The sequence below is a fragment of the Hyperoodon ampullatus genome, assembly GCF_949752795.1.
Source record: "Hyperoodon ampullatus genome assembly, chromosome: 15".
In the NCBI taxonomy this organism is placed as follows: domain Eukaryota; kingdom Metazoa; phylum Chordata; class Mammalia; order Artiodactyla; family Ziphiidae; genus Hyperoodon; species Hyperoodon ampullatus.
Genome location: NC_136928.1, coordinates 63,325,698 through 63,351,655, shown reverse-complemented (window position 1 = coordinate 63,351,655; position 25,958 = coordinate 63,325,698). Strand labels below are relative to the sequence as shown.

General features: G+C 36.4%; 1 protein-coding gene across 3 annotated transcripts in view; it reads left to right on the top strand.

Annotated features, from left to right (window-relative positions):
- Window positions 1-25,906, top strand: part of SLC30A6 (solute carrier family 30 member 6) — a gene marked incomplete at its 3' end in the record, with an annotated part of 31,221 nt that extends 5,315 nt beyond the window's left edge. Inside the window, exons 2-13 of one of the 3 annotated variants that reach the window (XM_079720672.1) lie at window positions 241-325; window positions 1,346-1,388; window positions 3,359-3,424; window positions 8,938-9,018; window positions 9,499-9,534; window positions 10,276-10,370; window positions 12,853-12,901; window positions 13,215-13,334; window positions 15,863-15,965; window positions 17,170-17,217; window positions 18,276-18,344; window positions 25,406-25,906. In XM_079720672.1, coding sequence (XP_079576798.1) covers window positions 298-325; window positions 1,346-1,388; window positions 3,359-3,424; window positions 8,938-9,018; window positions 9,499-9,534; window positions 10,276-10,370; window positions 12,853-12,901; window positions 13,215-13,334; window positions 15,863-15,965; window positions 17,170-17,217; window positions 18,276-18,344; window positions 25,406-25,906 — 1,239 coding nt within the window. In that variant the 5' untranslated portion in view covers window positions 241-297. Of the gene's footprint in view, window positions 1-240; window positions 326-1,345; window positions 1,389-3,358; window positions 3,425-8,937; window positions 9,019-9,498; window positions 9,535-10,275; window positions 10,371-12,828; window positions 12,902-13,214; window positions 13,335-15,862; window positions 15,966-17,169; window positions 17,218-18,275; window positions 18,345-25,405 lie in introns of all 3 variants that reach the window. The other 2 variants (XM_079720671.1, XM_079720673.1) reach the window with 2 other exon arrangements.
- Between the last annotated feature and the right edge of the window lie 52 nt (window positions 25,907-25,958).

Sequence of the window (25,958 nt, the reverse complement as noted above, 5' to 3'; positions counted from 1 at the left end):
CCCCTGCATCGGCAGGCGGACTCCCAACCACTGCGCCACCAGGGAAGCCCTAGGCTTATATATTATAATAGTAACTTGGTTGATGATAATTTTGGTAGTTTTAGAAAATGTGGCACTTCAACTTTTTGAAACAAGTTGTACTTATTCCTTTGAATATTAGAGTATGAATCACAGCAACTTGAATGGACCCAGAGAAGTTTATCAGCATTGTACAAATAAGAATGATTTTCTCTTTCACAGTCCTGGAAGATACTGCTCTTTGGTGCAATAAACTTAACATGTACTGGCTTCCTGCTAATGTGGTGCAGTTCCACTAATAGTATAGGTATGTCACTATTCTTATTTTTAGGAGTTAATTATTTCACTTTCATTGTTCTCATTTTAAATAAAGGTATGTCTTCCTTTACATAGAGCATATTATTCTGAAATATAACTCAAAAGATTTAAATGAGAGAATCTATTCCAAAAGTACCTTGTAAACCATAAAATTTGGTTCAGTTGTTAGGCATTATCATTTAAAATGAGCTTTTTTTAAAAAACTTTTTAATCTACTTGAAAAGCTAAGATTTCTTTTTATTTTTTAATTGAGATATTGATTTACATTATTATATTAGTTTCAGGTGGACAGCATGGTGATTCAGTATTTTTATAGATTATACTCCACTAAACATTGTTGCAAACTAATGGCTCTAATTCCCTGTGCTGTATAAGTGACCCTTGTTACTTATCTATTTTATACATTGTAGTTTGTCTATCTCAATCTCTTACCCTGATCTTGCCCCTTTCCCACGGGTAACCACTAGTTTGTTTTCTATACCTGTGAGTCTGTTTTATAAATAGTGCTGCTGTGAACGTTGGGGTGCATGTATCTGTTTTGTGAGATTTCCTTTTAATGTGATAGATTAGTTCTTCAATTTATGTAGTGTATAAATAAAATTTTATGATTTATTGAGTTTTCCTTGAAAAGGGAAATCTAATATTTTTCTTGTGTCATGACTCTTATGTTTTTATTTACCATTATTTTCATCCTGCTCTTTTAAAAACACATTTAAAATAGTACTCCAATGACAGAAGGAGGCAAAAAATTGATCTCAGGGCTTTTGAGCATATACTGCTTCATTTTTTCCTGATGGAGAAATCAGGTTCTAAAGTAAGCTTTTGTATTAACCAACTTTGGCTACATATATTAGTCAAATTTACTAGATAATTGCGAACATATGAGATTAATCAGTGACTCATGTTTTTTGGTGATGGATGTCCCTGTTATGAACAATTTTGGTGATTTGCTGTATTTCCTAACAATGGATTCGGTAACATTTTAATCAGTCTTTTTGTTGTTTTGCAGCTTTAACTGCCTATACTTACCTGACCATTTTTGATCTTTTTAGGTAAGTTTTAAAAACGCTCCTTAATGTTTTTACTTCCTTCCTTCCTTCCTTCCTTACCTACTTACTTATTTATTTATGGCTGTGTTGGGTCTTCATTGCTATGCGCGGGCTTTCTCTAGTTGCGTCAAGTGAGAGCTACTCTTCATTGCGGTGCGCGGGCTTCTCACTGCAGTGGCTTCTCTTGTTGCAGAGCACCAGCTCTAGGTGTGAGGGCTTCAGTAGTTGTGGCACGCGGGCTTAGTTGCTCCATGGCATGTGGGATCCTCCCGGACCAGGGATCGAGCCTGTGTCCCCTGCATTGGCAGGCAGATTCTTAACCATTGCGCCACCAGGGAAGTCCCCTCCTTAGTGTTGTGTTTTGTTTTTTTTAATTAATTAATTAATTTATTTATTTATTTATTTATAGCTGCACTGGGTCTTCGTTGCTGTGTGCAGTCTTTCTCTAGTTGCGGCGAGCAGGGGCTACTCTTTGTTGTAGTGCTTGGGCTCTCATTGCAGTGGCTTTTCTTGTTGCAGAGCACAGGCTCTAGGCGCACGGGCTTCAGTAGTTGTGGAATGCGGGCTCAGTAGTTGTGGCTTGCGGGCTCTAGCGGGCTTTAGAGCGCAGGCTGAGTAGTTGTGGCACATGGGCATAGTTGCTCTGTGGCATGTGGGATCTTCCTGGACCAGGGCTCGAACCCGTGTCCCCTGCATTGGCAGGCGGATTCTTAACCACTGTGCCACCAGGGAAGACCCTTCTTAATGTTTTGAAGCTAATAAGGAATTTGTTATCAACCATATATACTTCATTTGAAAAACAGAAAAGAGACCTCCAGAAGGCTTCCCCAGTGTTTTACCCCTGACCTTGATTGGTGGTTAAATGGGTGTTTTTTTTCTATTCGTTAAAATGTACATATGTGCTTTATGCACATTTCTGTGTAAATGTCCTATTTTGAACAAAACGATAAAATTAAACTAAAAAAAAGTTTGTTGCACTGAATTTATGAAGTTTTCTTTACTTAAAGGAGAGTTATCTGTGAAATAAGTAAAATTATCAACATGGACCATACATACAAATAATAATTAGAAGATATGCTGGAAGAAAATACCCCATTTATATAGCAACAGAAAAGATAATACCCAGACTTTAGGTCAGGTGCCTACCTGTAGATGAGTCAGCTGTGACCAGGGAGCAGGAACACGTAAGAACATACTAGTTCCCACTGTAACCATGTGGGTGGGAAAAGAAATGAGGGATGTTAATAACTGCAAAGTATCTATGTAATTGTAAGCTAGAGAGATGACCTATTGGCTCCTGCTTTGGGGACCTTTCATATTTCCAAATAAAGGTTGCAGAATGCTTAGACCATATGTCTCCAAGATCCGTGCCATAGAAGTATGTTATAGGGATGTCTTTTTCATCAGTCACATAATTAAATCTTCTTGATTGGTCTAAAACAGATAGTTATTACTTGAATTTCACACTGTAGTAAGTTGTTTTAGAGTGAGTCTCCACTATACTTATAAAGTAACCATAACTTTATCCCATCCAGAATGTTGTCAAGGTGTTACTAATATTTAGTTTAACTTTTAACAGAGATTAAAGTTTATCAAAGTTAGAATGTATTGTATATGCCTAGAATCAAGTAAATTGCACTTATTATTACTGTGTCATTTTTGCAGGCTCAGTTATGGAAACCATTTAGGGCAGATAACTTTTCTGAGTAGAGAAATTATGGGTTTAGGTTCTATTAGTTCTATTATTAGTGTCTTAATGGTATATCATAACTTCTTTCAGTTTCTCCCCATGTTAAAACTCACATTAGGGTGCTTATTGTGATTAGATTATAAATTATTAGAATAACTTGTTGTTAGTTTAGTCTGCAAACACTATTAACTTTTAGCAACTTAGGTATTCTGAAAGCTAAATTTCTTTCTGTAAGTCCTCTAGTTCTAGTTCTAATGCTAAATTTATTTTCCTTTTTACTTAGTTTAATGACATGTTTAATAAGTTACTGGGTAATGATGAGGAAACCTAGCCCTGCCTATTCATTTGGGTAAGTTCAAATTATTTTATTTTCTGCTAACTTATTGCTATTAAAGTGGTAGTTATACCAGGCAGTAAAGAGCCAGCTAGAGTACTTGTAGAAAATAAATGCTGCCTGTTTAGTGGAATAGTGATCAGATAGTGAAAGTAGATAAAAAAGCATCTTCCAAGAGGATTCTAGATAAGGAACATGAATGTTTAAATTTAAATCATGTTAAAGTGAAATGTTCACATTAGTTTTTTTCTATTTTATAAAACAAATCTTACATAAAATCTTCATTTTAAGTTCTTTAATATTTTGGTAATCTCTTATTTCAGTTAGAGAAAGTACAAAGGATTTTCATGTATGTATCTTCTAGATGTTAAAGTAAGTGGGATATAGTTTAACATGAATGCAGCAGTAGAGATGTATTTTTATCTTAAGACTGGATTTGTGACAGCAATGAACTGACTAAAGATTTTGAGATTTCTGTTTCTAGAGTTTAGAAATTACTGAAAGTTAGAAAATAATCTTTTATGTCAGAGGATTTTTTAAAATATGTTAGAAAAAAATGAGTTCTTTTCAGATTCAAGGAAACAACTTGAAAGAAGAATTTAACTTTGGTGAAGAAACTCTTGGACAAAACTTACCTTTCTTCTCCACCATACCATTTATTGGGATTATATTCTTTTGAACAAAATCAGGTTTTATTTACTTAAATAATGGGACAAAGTAAACATGAAATTTTAGTGCAAAATGAAGATATTTATAAGTGTCACTGAAATTTGATAGAGTTGGATTGATATGATAATCATTTGTAAAGGCTTTTGGTTGTGACAGAAATCCATCTCAAACTAGTTTGGGGGAAAAATGTTAATTTACATACCAAAGTGTGGGAAGACTGAGGTAAACTGGTATAGGGACTAGAACACTCAGGACATTGTCTTTCTCTTACCTCAAAAGGCCTGCTTTTCTCTGAATGTCAGGTTCAGTTTCTCAGACCACGTTTCTCCACTATCCTGGAATGATAACTTCTAGCAAGACTTTGAACCTTCTCACCTTCATCCTTGAGACGAAAGGATTCCCCAGCGCTAGTTCAGAAAATAGTGAGAAAGAACTATTGGTTGGTCCACCTTGGTATAGATGTTAGTCTTTAGATCAGCTACTGTGGCCAGGAGACAAGGTCACATAAGGACAAGACAGCTCCCATTTTGGCCTAGTTGCTTAGAGTGAATAGGAAAAGAGGGAGCAATCAAATAAAATTGCAGTCAGTCACATAGCTTGAAGTATCATCTATATTTAAGAATTCCAAAATTCAGTCCTCCAGCACTGAGATTTATCTCATGTCATGTTACCTTCATGCCAGGTTCACATGGATGTCTAATTCATGTCTTAAATTCAAGCTAAGATTCTTGTTTTCTTCCCCCAAAATCTGTTCCTCTGCAGTTTTTCACATCTTAGCAAATACACCACCACTCAGTTGCTCAAGCAAAATCCTTGATTATTCTCTCATCACCTACATTTATCCATGAGCAAGTTATGTCAAGATAACTTACGAACACACCCAGAATCTGTCCTTGCCCCCGTTTCTATCTCCACTACTACCATCCTAACCAAACTACCTTCATTTCTTGCCTTAACCAATGTCTTGCATCCTAACTGGTCCCCATGCTTCTCCTTTTACCCCCCTTCAGTCCATTCTCCATATAGAAACCAGTGTTTTTTTGGGTTTTTTCTTCAGTGTTTTTTTTTTTAAGCCTAAATCATGCTATCATTCTACTTCTTAAAACCATCCAGTTATTTCCTGTCATACTTAGAATAAAATCCTGACCCCTTTCCTCGTTTACAAAGGCCTTATATGATTTAGACCCAGCCTACTTCTTTTCAAGTTACCACTCTCATGCCCTCTATACCACACTGTCTTTCTTTCCGTAATTTGAACACAACTTATTCCTGCTTTAGGGTCTTTATACAAACTGTTCTATCTCCTGGAAATGCTCTTCACTTGATTCTTACGAGATAAGCCCCGTTTTGTTATTCCAATCTTAATGTCACTAAATGCTAATGTCATTAAGTGACTGGGCCCAATCTAAAATGGATTCTAAAATAGATCACCTAGTTAGCTTCTTGTCACATCAGACTGCTATAATTCTCTGTATAGAACTTATCAGAACTTATAAATTATTTTTTTAAATTTATTTATTTAATTAATTTATTTTTGGCCGTGTTGGGTCTTCATTGCTGTGCGCAGGTTTTCTCTAGTTGCGGTGAGTGGGAGCTACTCTTCGTTGCGATGAGTGGGCTTCTCATTGCAGTGGCTTCTCTTGTTGTGGAGCATGGGCTCTAGGCACACGCGCTTCAGTAGTTGTGGTCTTGCGGGCTCTAGAGCACAGGCTCAGTAGTTGTGGCACACGGGCTTAGTTGCTCCGCGGCATGTGGGATCTTCCTAGACCAGGGCTCAAACCCGGGTCCCCTGCATTGGCAGGCGGATTCTTAACCACTGTGCCACCAGGGAAGCACAATTAATTGTGTTTTTTTTTTTTGTCTTCCCCTTTAAAATATAAATTTCTTGGTAGCAGGGACTGTAGCTTGTTCTGTCTTATATCCTTGTGCAGTTTGATGAATTTTAACAAATAAATGTACTTGTATAACTACTATCTAGATCATGATATAAAACATTGCAAGTTTCCCCAAAGCATCCTTTAATGACTTAATGTTAAGTCAGAGTCAAACCCTGAGAAAAGTAACCAGGATTGTGGTTGCTGTCATTGCAGATTCTTGTTGCCTGTTTCTGAAGTCATATAAATGGTATACAATATATATATATCATCATATAGCAGTAGTTCATTCTTGTTCATTGCTCTAATATTCCATTATGTGTATATATCAAAATTTGTTTATATGTTCAACTATTGAAAGGAATTTAGATAATTTTTAGCTTTTAGCTATTATAAATAAAACTACTTATGAACATTCTTGTACATTTCTTTTGGTATACATGTGTGCTCATTTATGTTGGGCATATGTCTTTGAAATTACTCAGTCATAGGATTTGCATATATTCATCATTAGAAGATAGGATAATACCAAACAGTTTTCCAGAGTGGTTTTACCAGTTTAACATTTCCACTGACAGTATATTAGAGTTCTAATTGCTTCATGTCCTTACCAACTGTTGGTATTGCCTTTTTTTTTTAAAGCCATTCTAGGGTGTGCAGTGGCATCTCATTGAGGCTTAAGTTATTTTCCTGATGAGTATTTGAACACTTTTTCTTATGTTTATTAACCATTCAGATTACCCCTTTTGTGAAATGCTTGCTGAAGTGTTTTATCCATTTTTAGATTGGGTTGCCTGTTTTTTCTTATTGATCTATATAGGAGTTCTTTATACATAAATATATTCTCTCACTCCCATTTCTCTTTCATTCTCTTAAAGGTATCTTCTGATGAGTGAAAAGTTTTTAATTTCAATGATAAATTCAATTTATCAGTCTTTTCCTTTATGGTTAATACTTTTTGTGTACTTGTCAAGAAATCTTGGCCAGAATAAAGATATTCTACCCTGTTATTAGAAGTTTTACAGTTTGACCTTTCACATTTAGGCTTACAATCAAACTAGAATTAATTTTGGGGGTTTTTTAGGGGTTTTTTTGTTTGTTTGTTTTTTGTTTTTGCGGTATGTGGGCCTCTCACTGTTGTGGGCTCTTCCGTTGCGGAGCACAGGCTCCGGATGCGCAGGCTCAGTGGCCATGGCTCACGGTCCTAGCTGCTCTGAGGCATGGGGGATCTTCCTGGACCGGGGCACGAACCCACGTCCCCTGCATGGGCAGGCGGACTCTCAACCACTGCGCCACCAGGGAAGCCCTAGGATTTTTTTTTTATTAATTCATTTAATTTATTTTTGGCTGCGTTGGGTCTTTGTCGCTGCTCTAGTTGCAGCAGGCGGGGGCTACTCTTCGTTGCGGTGCGCAGGCTTCTCATTGCGGTGGCTTCTCCTGTTGCGGGGCACAGGTTCCAGGCATGCAGGCTTCAGTAGTTGTGGTGCAAGGGCTCAGTAGTTGTGGCTCACGGGCTGTAGAGCGCAGGCTCAGTAGTTGTGGTGTTCGGGCTTGGTTGTCCTGCGGTATGCGGGATCTTCCCGGACCAGGACTCAAACCTGTGTCTCCTGCATTGGCAGGTGGATTCTTAACCACTGCACCACCAGGGAAGCCCTGGAATTGATTTTTGTGTATGGGTTGAGGTAAAGGTCAAGGCGCATTTGTTTCTATATAGCTATTCAATTTGATAAAACATTATTTATTGAAAAAAATTTATTCTTTATTGCTTTTATGTGCTACTTTTTTTTATTAATCAAGTGACTGTGTATGTGTTTGTCTGTTTCTGGAGTCTCTTTTCTCTTTTATTTGGTATATTTGTCTATCCTTGAATTAGTTCCATACTGTGTCAATTACTGTAGTTTTGAAATCTTGGTTATCTGGTAGTGTAAATCTTCCAGCTTTGTTCTTTTTCACATTGTCTTTGCTTTCCTTCACCATTTGCATTTCAATACGCACTTTAGTATCAACTTATCAATTACCACAAATAATGTTGCCGTATTTACATACCGTTTTTTTCATACTCTCCTATAACCTACTTTTTTTCATTTCCATCCTTCCATGTCAGTAAATACATTTCTCTTATATTTGTAATAATGTGTAATGGTCTGTTGTTGATTCCAACACTTTTCTATTATAAACAGCAATGTGATGAACATCCTTTATTATTTTATTATCTCCTGAATATTCTGAATTCTCTACCACCTGGAATTAAATCAACTCATTTGAGGGAAAAAAACAACTAATGTGATGAACATCGTTAATTATTTTATTATCGTTTCTGAAGATAATTATTTCCTTGAGAAAATTTAAACATGTATACTTACAGGTGTTGAATGCCATTAAACTATGTGCAGTGGGAGAAACTAACATAAATAAGACAACAGCCCGTGGCCTCCAGCTGATAGCTTAGGGATTATAAGACATATTCAGTTAATTTCAATTGTGTGTAGATAGGAGAGGCAGTGTAGTAGTGGTTAAAATCATGAACTCTAGAGCCAGAGTGTCTGAGTTTGAAAACCTGACTCCTTCACTTCCAAGCCGTATGATTCTAAACAGTTACTTTTCCTCTTTGGGGTTCAGGTTCCTTATCTCTTTTTTTTAAAAAAAAGTAGATAAACTAACCCTCATAAGGATTTAGATGAGGTAATATGTTAAACACTTCGACCAGTGTCTGACACAAGATGGGTCAATTAAGTGCTAGCTGTTATTATAATAATGGTTATTTCTAGAAAATAAAAGCCCTAAGGAGTATATGTTGTACAAATAGGCACTCTTTTTAAAATCTATGATGTTCATTGTTTATTGTCATTCTAGAAACTGTAGTCTTTTTTTAACAGCGTTTGGATTATAGTAGGCACATGTATAGTGAGTGAATGAATGTGTTCTAGAGATACTAGTTTGTGAATTGAAAGAATTAGGCTGATTTAATTAATTTTCCAATTTCAGATTTGAAAGATTAGAAGTCCTGGCTGTATTTGCATCCACAGTCTTGGCACAATTGGGAGCTCTCTTTATATTAAAAGAAAGGTACATTTGTATACAATGTTACTGTCACTGCAAATTCTACCTATGCCACCTTTGGGAATATGAAAGAATCCAGTGAGACACGTCTGGTTGGAAGGGTATACAAATAAAATGAGCAGTGCTGGAGTTTTGATAGTACAATTTCTTCATGTTTCAGACTTTTCTCCCTTCTTTTCACCCTTCTTTTATTACCTTCTTTGATGCTACTAAATTTAGTCATAGATGTGAATGAAAGGAAAGGATTCACACAGACATGTTTTAGTACATGCTTAGTACAAACCCATTGAAACAGGTTTGGTAGAGAAAGATTGAATTACACCTTGAGGATAATTTGTGGGTCTGCTTGTCTCATCACTACTAATAATCAACAGTTGGTTATCATATTAAAAAGTTTCGTGAATTTATTAGATTAATTGTATATTTAATAAAGTCATAATTTTATAACTTGTAGGACTTATTTAATACATTATTTCCTTCTTTTAGTGCAGAACGCTTTTTGGAGCAGCCTGAGATACACACGTGAGATTCTGCTTTTAACATAACATATAATTTACTATTGAGTTTGATTCCCAGTTATTAATTGATATGTTATTAAATAGTGGTTACTTTGGCCAATATTAGAGTTCAGAGTGTGGTAATATATATTTTATTGATATTTCACAAGCAAAATCCCCAAATCCCAACACTCCCTCTTTTCACCCTTAACTGTTCCCAAGCCCTTAAATTTTTATACTGAACAGGAAGGCCTTTCTACCCTGATTTTGGGTCCCTCAGTATTGCTAGGCCCAGGTCAATATCCTAAGCCAGCCCCATCTGGTCTTCTGTAATTTAAGATTGGATCCTCCAAGTCTTCTAGTAGCAGCTATAGAAAAGATGGAATTGCTATTATTTACAACATAGTGGCCAACTATGTGGACTTTACCTATTCTGATCAGTTTAATTCGGGACAGTCCGACCCGGCCAGTGGACTGTAAACCAAATACCATTAGCATTTCTAAAAATTTATAACAGCAATTACCTGTAAGGAGATACTGTTAATGCTAAGAGTGTTGTTTTTTTTTTTTTTTCCCTGTGTAAGGTGGAGCAACAGTAGACAGGACATTGGTCATGGTGCTAGAACCAAGTTCAGATTCTGGCTCTGCAAATACTAAACCATTGAAGCAGACCACTCTGCCTTCCCATCTCTTAGTGTCCCTACGTGCTGAAATTACGTATTGACATTACCAAGAAAAAAATAATCATGAATGTTGTTTTTTTCAGGGGAAGATTATTAGTTGGTACTTTTGTGGCTCTTTCTTTCAACCTGTTCACAATGCTTTCTATTCGGAATAAACCTTTTGCTTATGTCTCTGAAGGTATGTTTTTATTTACCATTAATAAAAAACCAATTAATCTCTCATAAAAACAGGTCTTTGGTTTGTTTCATTAATTCATAGATCAATGAGAAAGTATATCCTGAAGAGAAGAGAGGACTACCCCAAAGGTTCTAAAGTCTTTCTCTGAGCAAAAAATTATGAATTTAATTATTACAAGCTTTAAAATAACATATTACTTAAAAACAGGCAAAACTGACTTATGTATTAAATTACATGCAATAAAAAGTTACATTTACCAAATACCATGAATGAGATTTTACATGTATAACCTACCTAAGAAAAGTTTATTGCAAGCATTTTAGAAGCATCAGTGTACATAGACTAGTTGCTATGCTCATTGCAAATAATTGTATTTTGTTAATTAGATAAGTTCCCAGGAACTTCTCTTGGGCAATAGTGGGTAGGTATATATTTGAAAGTAGCAAAACTTTATTCCTTTTGATATATTCTTTTATTTTCAAGTCTTTAAAAATTCAGATAGACTTTTCACTCCAGTGGTCTAAATTATTGGCATTTTTCAATAATTTCAGTGTTTTGGAATCCCACTAACCTACAAAGGGTTAACCACTGATGGATGGAGAAGTGAGGTAAAAACAAAAGTGGGCTGTGTACACAGACCCACACACCTGCACTTTGAAGCAAAAATAGGTGAGGGTCTTTTTAGGTCTCACTGACTTGAATACCAAGATAACCAAGGGAAGAAAGCTTTCTGAAATACCCATTCAGGTTTAAACAACTTCCTGAGTGTTACAAAGTATGAGTTGTATTTGTATGAGTTAGAGTTTAAGAATTACTGCATGAACTAGAAAATTAAATAATGATATTTGTGATGACCAGAATTTTTTAGAAGAAACTTTATTAGGATACTATAATGCTCATTCTAGAAATTCTAAGAAGGTACAGAGGTTTAGAAACTGTATTTCTCTGTGAAGATTAGAAAGATACAAGAAGGAAACAGTATTGTTAATCTCATGACCCAGAGATAACATCTGTTAACATTTCTATTTTGTTCCTTTAATTTTTTTTCTATGCACATGTATATATTTTTTTTACATATTTAGAATTGTATCAATTAACAATTTTATGTTTAGCTTTTTTCAGTTAACATTATGTCTTGAGTATTGCTTGTCATTAAATACTCTTTGAAAAAATTATTTTTGAAGGCTTGCATAATATTTTGTCATGAATATTTTTAAAGTCTATTGTTATATAGAATAATATATAACCTTTTACAAATAATGCTATAATCACCCTTTTTTGTTTGTTTGTTTTTTTGGCTTTTGGGGTTTTTGCGGTACGCGGGCCTCTCACTGTTGTGGCCTCTCCCGTTGCGGAGCACAGGCTCCAGACGCGCAGGCTCAGCGGCCATGGCTCACGGGCCTAGCCGCTCCGCGGCATGTGGGGTCTTCCCGGACCAGGGCACGAACCCGTGTCCCCTGCATCAGCAGGCGGACTCTCAACCACTGTGCCACCAGGGAAGCCCCACCCTTTTTTGTACCAAATTTCTTGTATGCATTTCCACTTCTTCTTCCCAAAGAAGAAATTATAAATGGGTTAAAAATACACTATTTTTTAAAAGTCTTTGATACATGTTGCCAGATTTATTTTTAGAAAGATCATCTAGTTTGTATTTTTATTAGCTGGAAATGAAAGTTCACAGAAACATCAAAATTTATTATACAACATTAGTTGAAATTTAAGTGGAAAATAATATTGAGCACTTTCTATCTGCCAGGCACTGTGATACACGCTTTACATAGAACCCATTTAATTCTTCCTATAACCATAGGTAAATCATTTTATTGATATTATCCCCATTTTACACTGAGGCCCTGAGAGATTGTCACTTGTCTCAGGCTACACATCTAGTTAAGGGCAGAGCTGGGGTTGAAGCCAGGTATTCTGGCATCAGAGTCTGCTCTTAAACTGCTGTACCAGGCTACTTTTTATATGGCTTGCCAATCTTTTTTACATCATGGTATACATAAAAAAATGAGAATTTCTGTAGCACCCTGGGATAAATGTAAGAGGATGCTTGAGCCTGGAGGCTACTTGTCCAGGGACAGTAACTGACAGGCGTCTGCATGTAGCCAGATTCCCACCTGGCCTTTCTGAGAGCTGAGCGAGTTAGTAATTGGTGTACCTGCAACCCATTCTCAGCACACTGGTTAGGAAGCTTTGCTTTACACTATAATAAGCCTTTAAAACTTCAAATTAATAGTAGCAATGAAATACGTTAAGTTCACTTATTCCTTCAGGTCAGCTGTATATTGCAGTTGAAACTGCTTTTCATTTAGTATCCTAAAGGCATAAAAGAGAAAAAAGTTCTAGATTTGAGGAATAACGTGATCTTTTGTAATGTTACACAGTCATGACCCAACTTATTTTTTAAATTTAAGAATCAAGTATTTCTGGTAATGGTTTATTCTATATACATAATTTAAGTATTTTCTTTTTAAAGCTGCTAGTACGAGTTGGCTTCAAGAGCATGTTGCAGATCTTAGTCGAAGGTAAGATGTTATGGGATTTCATGATATACATAACGTTAAAGGAATACCCAAGAAATGCATCTGTCTCAGCATTATTATTGCTGAGGTTACTACATGAATCTCACAGATCAGATTCTTATTCTCCCTTTACTTTTTCTTACCTTTTAATTGGTGATACAGAAGAGACCTTTACGAGTGAGAGTTTTGTTCCCAAATTCTCTTTGCTTTCTTTAAAAGATATATGATGCTAAAATACAAGTCACCTTTTATACGACTTTCATCAGTATTACGTAAGTTCTACTAATGAATACTCTTTTTATTTGTTTTTTCATAGCTTGTGTGGAATTATTCCAGGACTTAGCAGTATCTTCCTTCCCCGAATGAATCCATTTGTTTTGATTGATCTTGCTGGAGCATTTGCTCTTTGTATTACTTATATGCTAATTGAAATTAAGTAAGTATTTTTTATTGCTATCAAGTGTGTTTCGATTCCTGGGGCATCAGTAGGATGGCTAGGGATTAAGCTTATAGCATGTTTGCTTGTGACCTGAGCAACTTTGGTCAAGTCTTGTCCTCAAGTGTCTTCATCTGAAAAATTATGGGGGTTGGATTCAATAAGAAATTTTCACCACAGTCTATAATGCAGGCTGGAAAACTGTTTAAATTCCTTACTGCTAACCTGATGAGTGAAACTGAGAAGAGGAGGGTAAAAGAGAGATGAATCACAGCGACTGTTGCTGAGCAAGGGAAGAGAGGAAGTAGATGTGAATCAACTTTAAAAAAAGCAAGTCTATTAGGAAAGAGACTTTAGCAGCCTTAAGCTTAATTTTATGACGTGATTCGGTGACTCCCTGCCATTTTGCATACTCTCCTAGCATATCACATACAGTTATGTTTTTATTTACTACCTCTATGTGATTCCTACATTTTTATTTCTAGCCCAGATCTCTACTGAATTCCAAAGAGCATATCTTCTGTTCATGTCCACCTCAACTGAACCTATTTCCCCCCATCCCCAAAACTGCTTTTTCTTGTACCTTGTGTCTCAGTGAATGTTACTACAGTCTATTCCTTTGCATTCTGCTTTTAAATTGTGTTAAAACATACATAAAATAAAATTTACCATTTTAACCATTTCCAGGCATACAGTTCTGTACTTTCACAGGCATTTAGTGCATTCACTTTGTTGTGAAATCATCATCACGATCCACCTCCAGAACTTTTTCATCTTCCCTAACTGAAACTGTACCCATTAAATAATTACTATTCATTCCACCTCCCCCCAGCCCCTGGCAACCACTATCCTACTTTCTGTCTCTATGAATCTGACTACTCTAAGTACTTCATATAAGTGAAATTATACATATTTGTCCTTTTGTGTCTGGCTTATATCACTTAGCATAATGCCCTCAAGGTCCATCCATGTCACAAATGGCAGGATCTCCTTCTTACGGCTGACTAATATTCCATTGTATATATATTTATGTATGTATATGCCACATTTTCTTTATCCATTTATCTGTCAACAGAAACATAAGTTGTTTCCATGTCTTGGCTGTTGTAAACAATAGTCTTGTCACCTACTCTTGTTTAATCTTTCTTTTTAATATTATCTTTCCCTTCTTCCCATTCGTTTTCCTAAATTGAGGCCTTTATGATCATTTCCTTGGCCTAATTAGAATAGTCTTCTGATCTTATAATTTTTATTCTCACACATCTTTAGTTATCTGCTATTTTGCTACTGATGTGATCATTAAAAGTTGCAAATCGGAACATAATATTTTCCTGTTTCAAAATTATCTTTTGGATACTTAAAAAAATTAAAAGTTGATAAAAAGAAAAGAAAAAATTAAAAAATTAAAAGTTGTTAACACAGTGAAGCTTCTACCAACCTTACTAGCCATCCATCTATCTATATATACTTAACTGTTGATAGTTTCATTGCTGCATCAGGGTTTTCATGCCCTTGCACATGCTGCTTTCACTGTCTACAGTATCTTGCTCCCATCATCTTGCTCCCATCATCTTGCTCATTTTGAAGGCTCAGCTCAAATGTCACCTCTTTTTTTTTTTTTTTCTTTTTTTGCCACACCTCGCAGCATGCGGACCGTCCCCGACCAGGGATCGATCTTGCGCGCCCCTCAGTGGAAGCGCGGAGTCTTAACCACTGGACCACCAGGGAAACCCCTGTCACCTCTTTTTATATTTAGCCTTTCTGCATTATCCCTACCCCAGTAGGCTTGCCACTCATTCCTTTGTTCATCCATGATACCCTGTAGGACTTCTCCTTTGTACCCAAAGTCCTTTATTATATTTTCCCCATGTATGTTTCCTGCCATTTCAAAGGCAGGATCTATGTCTTTACTCATGTTTCTATTCCCAACATATGGGAAAAAGTGAAAAAGAGTACATGATCAGCTTTGTAACCATTGGCATTTTGGTCTGTCTTGTTAATAGAACAGTGAACTACTGATGAGATGCACTTCAGTTACAATGTTGCTATAACAGATTCCTGGAGAATCTCACCTTGTGAAACTCCTGGGGAATTTGAAAAATTTTAATAGTAATTATTGGAGTTATTGTTTACAGCAAAATTGATAGAATCACTGATGAATTCTATTGGTCTTCCTGTATCAGAAATTACTAGTTAAAGGTTTTTATTTGTTGCAGCAAATAAATATATATGAAATATTTATAGTTGACAAGTAGATTGACAATACATTGTGGGGAAATGCTCACATTATTTTTCTTCATCATCTCTCGTCACACTAATTAACATAATTATTAGTTATTTCCCCCTAAACTTTGGCAAGAAAGGACTCTGAAAACCTTTTATTTTCCTTTGAGATGCTCTCATTGCCAGTAGTGGCCAGCTGTGGTAAAACAGTCCTGTTGCTTTAGATAGTTAAAGTTTGGTAGATTAAATTGTAAGAAGCCCAGTGAAGCATACATTTAAGATTTAGAATTGTTTCTTCTTTTCAGTAATTATTTTGCTGTAGATACTGCATCAGCCATAGCCATTGCTCTGATGACATTTGGCACTATGTATCCCATGAGTGTGTACAGTGGGAAAGTATTACTCCAGGTAAGGGTCTTCTTTCAGTATGCATGCTTAAAATTAGCTATGTTCTTTTACCAGATTATAAAACAATATGGGTTCTTCTACCAAATGATGAAAGTTTTAGCTACTGGAGGGCACTGTTGGAAATGAAGCCAAACAATAATCTCTGAAATTTGAATAGTAAGAACCAGGTGGTACTTCCCTGGTGGCGCAGTGGTTAAGAATCCGCCTGCCAGTGCAGGGGACATGGGTTTGAACCCTGGTCCGGGAAGATCCCACATGCCGCGGAGCAGCTAAGCCTGTGCGCCACAACTATTGAGCCTGTGCTCTAGAGCCTGTGCTCTGCAGCAAGGAAAGCCACCGCAGTGAGAAGCCCTCGCACCAAAATGAAGAGTAGCTCCCGCTCACTGCAACTAGAGAAAGCCCACACGCAGCAACAAAGACCCAGCTCGGCCATAAATAAATAAATAAATTTATTTATTTATTTAAAAAAAAAAGAACCAGATGAAGTTCTATTGATGCACAAAATAGGCATAGATCTTCATGTAGTTGTAAGACAAAAGCATAAATGAAAATATTTTGCCTCTAATAATGTTTCAAGTGAAAGCAATATTACTTAAAATCTTTTTTAGATATTCATTTTCCCCTAATAAATGTGCTTTGGCTATTGTATAATCTGGTTATGATTGTTTTCTTATTTTCTATTCTTGAATTAGTGAGACTTTTAAATTTAAAATGAGAAATCACTACTTATTGAAACAATAGGAACACCTGTAGACAAGCACCTGAATAGAAAGGTAGTTTCCCAGGACTAGATGAATGTGTAAGCACTGCTTTTCCTTCTGTCTTTCCCTCATGCCTTTTCTAAAACTTATGGGTTGTATCTCCCTCTCCAGAATCAGTAATAACAATAAGATTAGTTTTATAGTGCTATGCCTTATACAAAGTTTTACTTTCTTAAAGACTTTTTTGTTGATTATTTGGTTCTTTAAGGCTTATTTGGTTCTAGAGATAGCAGCTTTTTTGCAATATAAGAAATAAGTGTGGGCTGATTCCTGATGCTGCTTTATTAGTGGGTCAATTAAAGCCTTTCTTCCCTAAATCATGAGAGGGCACATGTGAAACAAAGCAAAGGCTGGTGTAAAACCCAGTTTTTTAGTGTCAGGACGATTGTTGCAAAAGTTTTTTCTCTCTCTAGATTCATATTTTATTTTATTTTTTTCCCCAGACAACACCACCCCATGTTATTGGTCAGTTGGACAAACTTATCAGAGAGGTAAGATGGAATAATAAGTAAAATCATTTTAATTTATAATTAGAGAATGCAAAGAGTGGGTACAAATAATTTCAACTCTTTCTAGAATTTTAGGGAAGTTTTTGTTCTTTACAATGATACAGTAGGAGACATAGTGACAAAAAGAGAACAATTTGACGAATTGCGCAGTCTGGAAGCCAGATTCACTTGAAATATTGGGTTGGCCAGAAAGTTCATTTGAATTTTTCCATAAGATGTTATGAAAAACCCAAATGACATTTTTGGCCAGCCCAATAAATGTAGACGGTAATGGTCTAAAGACCACACTATTTGCTGTATAAATGCTGTGATTTTTATGATTTTGTATTCAAACCTAGGATTTTGATTAAGTCAGAGGCCACCTTTACATGGTGATTGCTTCAGCACCTAATATCTTGATCTGTAGGTTTAGATTTTGTATTGTTATAAAATTCCAACTGTTAACTAATGAAGGAATAAGATAATCAAATTATTTGAATGTTGAGAGTGTTTTAAACTATTGGTTGTCAGTATCACAGAGGCCACTTTGATCAATATAGCTGACCACTTGCTTCAGCTAGTGGGGTCTGTGCCACTGTATCAATGGGCCACACACTGTATATCTGGCCTTGGAATTTCCTTTTGGCCCACATCCAAATAACATCCTGTATTGTACAGAAATGTCTTAAAAGGGAATCTGGAGAAAGGAATGATTGAGAAGACAAAAAAATTCTGATACCACAAGTGCTGGATATAAATATATACTATACTAATAAGATGAAAAGAACTACACACTGTTGAACAAGGTGTGAATGAGGGAAGTAAAGACCTGATTCTTGAGGGATTGGTGCAGAGAATAAACTGGAAAAGAAGGCCCTGGCTCAGTATTGAACAAGCAGAAATGGTTTCTGGAGTGAATGGTCTGGGACTTCTCTTGGCTAATAAGTGTCTTCAGGCAGGGTTTGGCCATGTCATTTCTAGGCTTACAGCAAATCCATAATGTGACTGAACTGTGTTGGATATGTCAAATACAAAAGCCCTATTTCTGTGTTTTTGATTAGGTATCTACGTTGGATGGAGTTTTGGAAGTTCGAAATGAGCATTTTTGGACCCTAGGTTTTGGCTCATTGGTATGCTTTCTATATATTACTTTAGTTTAAGCATAGTTTAAAACATAGTTATAAAACAAAGTTTATAAACATAGTTTATACTTTTTAAAACTGAAAAAAGTATTTCTTTAAAATTTTTGTAGATCCTTTGATTCCCATTACTGTTCAATAAAGTAAAAAATTTAGATGGATTTAGTAACCCAATTGAGATTAAGGAATGTTTTTCTTCATTCATTTTTTTCCTTTCAAACTAAATGATCTCAGTACTGGGCTGTCCAAAAAAGAAAAATCCATAGTCATACATTCCTAAATACAAAAATGTTGCAGAAGTAAAATGTGCAATTATTTTCTTTTTTATTACCATTCTAATTTTGGAGATTTTTGCTGAATATGTTAAAGAGTTATAATAACAGGTGCTTCAGCATAAAATTCCGTGTTTTCTAGTCCAATTTAGACCTCATTACCAAAGAGATTTTGTTATGGCATGATTTTATTCCTGTGTCAGGAATGATGAGGAAAATACAGGAAAGTACCCAGAAAAAAAAAATTTAAACAACCATAATCCTATTGATGTTTTGGTATTAATACTTGTATACTTACTCCCTTTAGAAAATGAGGTCATGCTGTTTTATAATCTGCTCTTTTCACTTAATATATAATGAACAGTTTTTCATGTTATTAAATACTATTCTACAATATCATTTAAAAAAAATAGGATTTGACTTTTGTAACGTAACACAGATTTCAGAGGTAGGCAGATTAGGGTTCGTCTAACAGCTCAATGATATCACTACTTTGCAGTCTTTAGTTTCAGGCTTATACTCTTTTAGCAGAAAATGGCTGCTTCATCTCTTCCTTCTCCTTCTCTTCCCCTCTCTAGTCTTTTGGATATCTAAAACTCATTCTCTAGTAAATTCTTCAGGAAAGGCCCTTGGGAACAATATTCTCTAAATTTTTGAATGTTGAAAACAGTTGTGAACATTATACTTGAAAATCATTTAGCTGGATATAAAATCCTGAGCACATATTTTATTTCCTTGAGTTTCTTAAATATATTACTCCATTTTCCTCTGGCATAAAGCATTATGGTGATAAAGCCTGATGATACATAGTCTGATTTTTTTTTCACCTTTATATGTGACTTGATCTTTTTGTTTCTATGCCCAAAAGATTTTTTTAAATTAATTAATTTATTTTTTGGCTGCATTGGGTCTTCGTTGCTGCGTGCAGGCTTTCTCTAGTTGCGACGAGTGGGGGCTTCTCTTGTTGCAGAGCACGGGCTCTAGGCGTGGGGGCTTCAGTAGTTGCAGCACATGGGCTCAGTAGTTGCAGCTCAAGGGCCCTAGAGCACGTAGGCTTCAGTAGTTGCAGAACTTGGGCTCAGTAGTTGCAGCTAGCAGGCTCTAGAGTTCAGGCTCAGTAGTTGTGGCACATGGGCTTAGTTGCTCTGCGGCATGTGGGATCTTCCCAGACCAAGGATCGAACCTGCGTCCCCTGCATTGGCAGGTGGATTCTTAACCACTGCGCCACCAGGGAAGTCCCTTGCAGTTCACTTTTTTTAAAGAAATATTTATTTATTTTATTTATTTGGTTGTGCCAGGTCTTAGTTGAGGCAAGCGAGCTCCTTAGTTTGGCTCGTGGGCTCCTTAGTTGCAGCACGCACGTGGGATCTAGTTCCCTGACCAGGGATTGAACCCAGGCTCTCCCTGCATTGGGAGTGTGAAGTCCTATCCAATGTGCCACCAGGGAAAGCCCCCTTACAGTTCACTTTTAATCATTCTTTTAATTGTATTGATAGTAACAAACTAGTAGACAAGTGTTTATTTAGCTGGGTGGCTTATAAACACAATCATCTCTGCTGTTCAGAACTTGGCCATCCAACAGCTACACCAATGTGTTGCCTAATTAAGACAAAGGAAATTAATAAAACAAGCTTTTGGGCTGCCAGAAATAATTGTCACAAAAGCCATAGATTAATGCAAACACCATTATCATAGGACACTGTTCAAGCTCATACTTGGAAATGGTTTTCACTTATTTTAATTGCTTTGACTTCCATATCAGACTGAAAGAGGAGATACAGTATCTTTTATAATTTTGTATAGTGAAAACTGTGAGATTATCATCTCACAGTGGCAAAGGAAAGGGAGAAATCAAAGATGACTCAATTTGTAGATGTGGCTTGTCTTACCTAAAAGTAATAAAATGGAAGTCAAATTCAAGCAGTAAGATATTTTCTTTATCTCATGATTAGCAATAACTCTCTTATTAGTGCTCAAGCCATGGATTTAGACCCATTGTAACTAAGCCAACTATTTTGCTAATTTAGGTGCTGTTATAGTTTTTTCTTTTTTTGAAATCTGAGTTTATCTAAAAATCAACAATGTCTGCTATATATTTTATTTACTATATATTTTTGTTCTGTCTGTTGCTTGTTTTTTAGTATGTATTTTTATTTAAGTTTTTATTATACAAATATACCCCATTGTTAGAAAAATTAGAACTTAAGTCAAAAAGAACAAAAATCCTTAATAATTCTACCATCTAGAGATAAGTGCTGTCATTCTTTTTCCCCCCAACATAGTGATTTGATATTTTTATAGATTATACACCATACTAAATTATAAAATATTGACTGTATTCCCTGTGCTGTACATTACATCCCTGTGACTTACACTTATTTTATAACTGTTAGTTTGTATCTCTTAATAACCCTTCACCTATTTTGCCCCTTCCCTCACCCCTCTCTCTGGTAACCATTAGTTCTCTGTATCTGTGAGTCTATTTTTGTTTTATTCTGTTTGTTCATTTGTTTTGGTTTTTAGATTCCACATATAAGTGGAAACACAGTATTTGTCTTTCTGACATATTTCACTAAGCATAATACCCTTCAGGTCCATCCAAGTTGTCACAAATGGCAAGATTTCATTCTTTTTTATGGCTGAGTAATATTCCACTCTACATGTATACCACGTCTGTATCCATTTATCTGTCAGTGGGCACTTAGGTTGCTTCCATATCTTGGCTATTGTAAATAATGCCACTATGAACATTGGGGCGCATTTATCTTTTTGAATTAGTGTTTTCCTTTTCTTCAGGAGTGGATTGTTGGATTGTATGGTACTTTCGTTTTTAATTTTTGAGGAACCTCTGTACAGTTTTCTGTAGTCGCTGTAACACTTTACATTCTCACCAGTGATGTACTGTGGTTCCCTTTTCTCCATATCTTTGCCAACACTTGTTATTTTTTATCTTTTTGACAGTAGCCATTTTGATAGGTATGAGGTGAAATCTCATTGTGATTTTGATTTGCATTTCCCTGATGATGAGTGATGTTGAGCGTCCTTTCATGTTCCTGTTGGCCTTTTGTATGTCTTCTTTGGAAAAATGCCTGTTCAGGTCCTCTGCCTGCACCCCCGCTTTTTTTTTAATTGGAGTGTAGTTCTTTACAATGTTGTGTTAGTTTCAGGCGTACAGCAAAATGATTTAGTTATACACACGTTCATTCTTTTTCAGATTCTTTACCCATATAGGTTATTACAGAATATTGAGCAGAGTTCCCTGGGCTATACAGTAGGTGCTTGTTGGTTATCTGTTTTATATATAGTAGTGTGTGTTTGTTAATCCCAAGCCCTTTTTTTTTTTTCCTGGCCACACCACACGGCATGTGGGATCTTAGTTCCCCCACCAGGGATCGAACCTGTGCCCCCTGCAGTAGAAGCAAGAAGTCTTAACCATTAGACCAACAGGGAAGTCCCCCAAGGCCATTTTTTAATTGGGTTTTTTTATTTTTGATCTTGAATTGTATGAGTTCTTTATGTCCTTATCAGACATATCATTTGCACATGTCTTCTCCCACTCACTAGGTTGCCTTTTCATTTTATTGATGGTTTCCTTCACTGTGCAAAAGCTTTCTAGTTTGATTAGGTCCCGTTTGTTTATTTTTGCGTCTGTGGCCCTTGCCTGAGGAGGCAGATCAAAAAAATACTGAGAAGACTGATGTTAAAGACCTTACTGCCTGTGTTTTCTTCTAGGAGTTTTATGGTTTCAGGTGTTAAATTGAAGTCTGATCTGTTTTAAGTTTATTTGTGTATATGGTATGAGAAAATGTTCTAGTTTCATTCTTTTGTATGTAACTGTCCAGTTTTCCCAGCACCACTTATTGAAGGGACTGTCTTTTCCCCATGGTGTTTTCTACCTCCTTTGTTGTTGATTAATTGGCCATATGTGTGTGGGTTTATTTCCGGGCTCTCTGTTCTGTTCCATTGATCTATGTCTGTTTTTGTGCCAGTACTATACTGTTTGTTTTTTTTTGTTGTTTTTTTTGGTTTGTTTGTTTGTTTTCTTGCAGTACACGGGCCTCTCACTGTTGTGGCCTCTCCCGTTGCGGAGCACAGGCTCCGGAGGCTCAGGCTCAGCAGCCATGGCTCACGGGCCCAGCCGCTCCGCGGCATGTGGGATCCTCCCAGACCAGGGCACGAACCCGTGTCCCCTGCATCGGCAGGCGGACTCTCAACCACTGCGCCACCAGGGAAGCCCTATACTGTTTTGATTACTGTAACTTTTATAGTATAATTTGAAGTCAGGGAGCATAATACCTTTGTTCTTCCTTCTCAAGATTGCTTTGTCTATTCGGGGTCTTTTGTGGTTCCACATAAATTTTGGGATTACTTGTTCTAGTTCTGTGAAAAATGCCATGGGTATTTTGATAGGGTTGCATTGAATCTGTAGATTGCTTTGTGTAGTATGGACATTTTAACAATATTAATTCATCCAGTCCATGAACACAAACTATCTTTCCATTTATTGGTATCATCTTTAGTTTCTTTCATAGGTGCCTTATAGAGTATGGTTCTTTTACCTCCTTGGTTAAATTTGTTTTACTTAATTTATTTTATTTTATTTATTTTGGCTGCGTTGGGTCTTCATTGCTGCACGCGGGCTTTCTCTAGTTGTGGCGAGTGGGGGCTGCTCTTCATTGTGGTGAGTGGGCTTCTCATTGCAGTGGCTCCTCTTGTTGTGGAGCATGGGCTCTAGGCGCACGGGCTTCAGTAGTTGTGGCTCACGGGCTCTAGAGCGCAGGCTCAGTAGTTGTGGCTCACAGGCTTAGTTGCTCCACAGCATGTGGAATCTTCGTGGACCAGGTCTAGAACCCGTGTCCCCTGCATTGGCAGGCGGATTCTTAACCACTCCACCACCGGGGAAGCCTTCCTTCGTTAAATTTATTCCTAGATATTTTATCCTTTTTGATTCAATTGTAAGTGGGATTTTCTTGATTTTCCTTTTTGATAGTTCATTATTAGTATATAGAAATGCAACAGATTTCTATATATTAGTTTTATATCCTGAAACTTTATTGAATTCATTTATTCTAATAGTTTTTTGGTGGAGTCTTTAGGGTTTTCTATATATAGTATTATGTCTTCTGCAAATAGTGATAATTTTACTTCTTCCCTTCCAATTTGGGTGCATCTTATTTCTTATTCTCCTCTGATTGTTATGGCTAGGACTTCTAATACTATGTTAAATAGAAATGTCAAGAGTGGGCATCCTTGTCTTATTCCTGATCTTAGAGGAAAAGCTTTCAGCTTTTCATCATTGAGTATGATGTTAGCTGTGTGTTTGTCATAAATGGCCTTTATTATTTTGATATATGTTCCCTATATACCAACTTTGTCGAGAGTTTTTTATCATAAATGGATGTTGAATTTTGTCAAATGTTTTTTCTTCATCTATTGAGATGATCATGTGGTATCATTCTTGATATTTTTCTGTGTGTGTTTTAATCAAACTATGATCATTGTTTTACCTGTTATTTTGCTATCTTTTAAAGATAAAATGTATGATGAACATCTTAATCAAGTTAATAAGCATACTTCTAACCATCATTGTAATGCCTGGTGCTCTCTATCCTAGTAACCTAGGCTAGAAACCTTGAGATCGTCTTTGATGACTTCATCTCCCTCATTCATTATATCCAGTTGAGAATTAAGATCTCCCATGGAATATCATGAATCCATCTGTCCCTCTCTGGTCCCACTATATCTGTCCTATCTCAGCCTTCTTCATTTCTAACCTAGACTGTTGCAGTCATTTCCTGACTAATTAGCAATTATCCATAACTGTAATTTTTCTGAACACTAATTATTTTACTTCTGTTTGATTGCTGCAACTAAAACTCCTTATTCATGGTTTTTAGAACCCCTCCTAGCCTTTCTTTTTACCTTTATTACCTAACCTATCTTTCTTTCTTCTTTCTGTTCTTCCTTTCCTTATTTGTTTCCTCCTTTCCTCTTCCTTTTCTTCCTGTCTTTTCTCTCTTTCATTGTTTTTCTGCTCCCTGAAATATTGTACTTCTTTTTTTTTTTTTTTTTTTTTTTTTGCGGTACGCGGGCCTCTCACTGTTGTGGCCTCTCCCGTTGCGGAGCACAGGCTCTAGACGCACAGGCTCAGCGGCCATGGCTCACGGGCCTAGCCACTCCACAGCATGTGGGGTCTTCCCGGACCAGGGCACGAACCCGTGTCCCCTGCATCGGCAGGTGGACTCTCAACCACTGCGCCACCAGGGAAGCCCTGTACTTCTTTTTATATAATAATATTGCTTATTCTTGCCCAAACATGCCATGGGTTTTAATTGCTATTCCCTCAGCTTAGAATGCCTGTCTCTGCCTTTTGAAATTTCATTTGACCACCAACCCAGATCAAATGCCATCTTCTTTTGAAGTCTTCCTCAGTTGAATTAATACCTGCCTTCTCTGACCTTTCAGTGCATTTTCCATATACTTCATTTGTATTCTGCCTTGTGTTACAACATATCTGCCTTCCTCCTACATGGATTTCTTTTTTTAATATTTTAAAAAGTCACATTTTATTTAGAGTCATAAATTATTTTATTAACTCTTTTCATTGATAATTACTACTAAGTAGTCTTTAAGGAATATCAAGACATTAAGTTTTCCCTTGTTTTAAAGAAAATACCAAGTAATGTTACAACCAAATCATAAATAAAATGTTCATTTCTAATGGAATTTTCAGTAGTATAATTCTAAGCAGTCTCTTTCATATGATTTTGTCCCTTTTAGGCTGGATCTGTTCATGTGAGAATTCGACGAGATGCAAATGAACAAATGGTTCTTGCTCATGTGACCAACAGGCTGTACACACTAGTATCTACTCTGACTGTTCAGATTTTCAAGGATGATTGGATCAGGCCTGCCTTACTGTCTGGGCCTGTTGCAGCCAATGTCCTAAACTTTTCAGATCATCACATAATCCCAATGCCTCCTTTAAAGGGTACTGACGATTCCAACCCTGTTACATCAACTCCAGCTAAACCCAGTAGTCCACCTCCAGAATTTTCATTTAACACCCCTGGAAAAAACGTGAGCCCAGTTATTCTTCTTAATACTCAAACAAGACCTTACGCTTTGGGTCTTAATCATGGACACACACCTTATAGCAGCATGCTTAATCAAGGACTTGGAGTTCCAGGAATTGGAGCAACCCAAGGATTCAGGACTGGTTTTACAAATATACCAAGTAGACATGGAACTAACAATAGAATTGGACAACCAAGACCATGATGTACTGTAATTTAATTTATTTTTATGAGGAATATTGACTCCTTGACTTTCA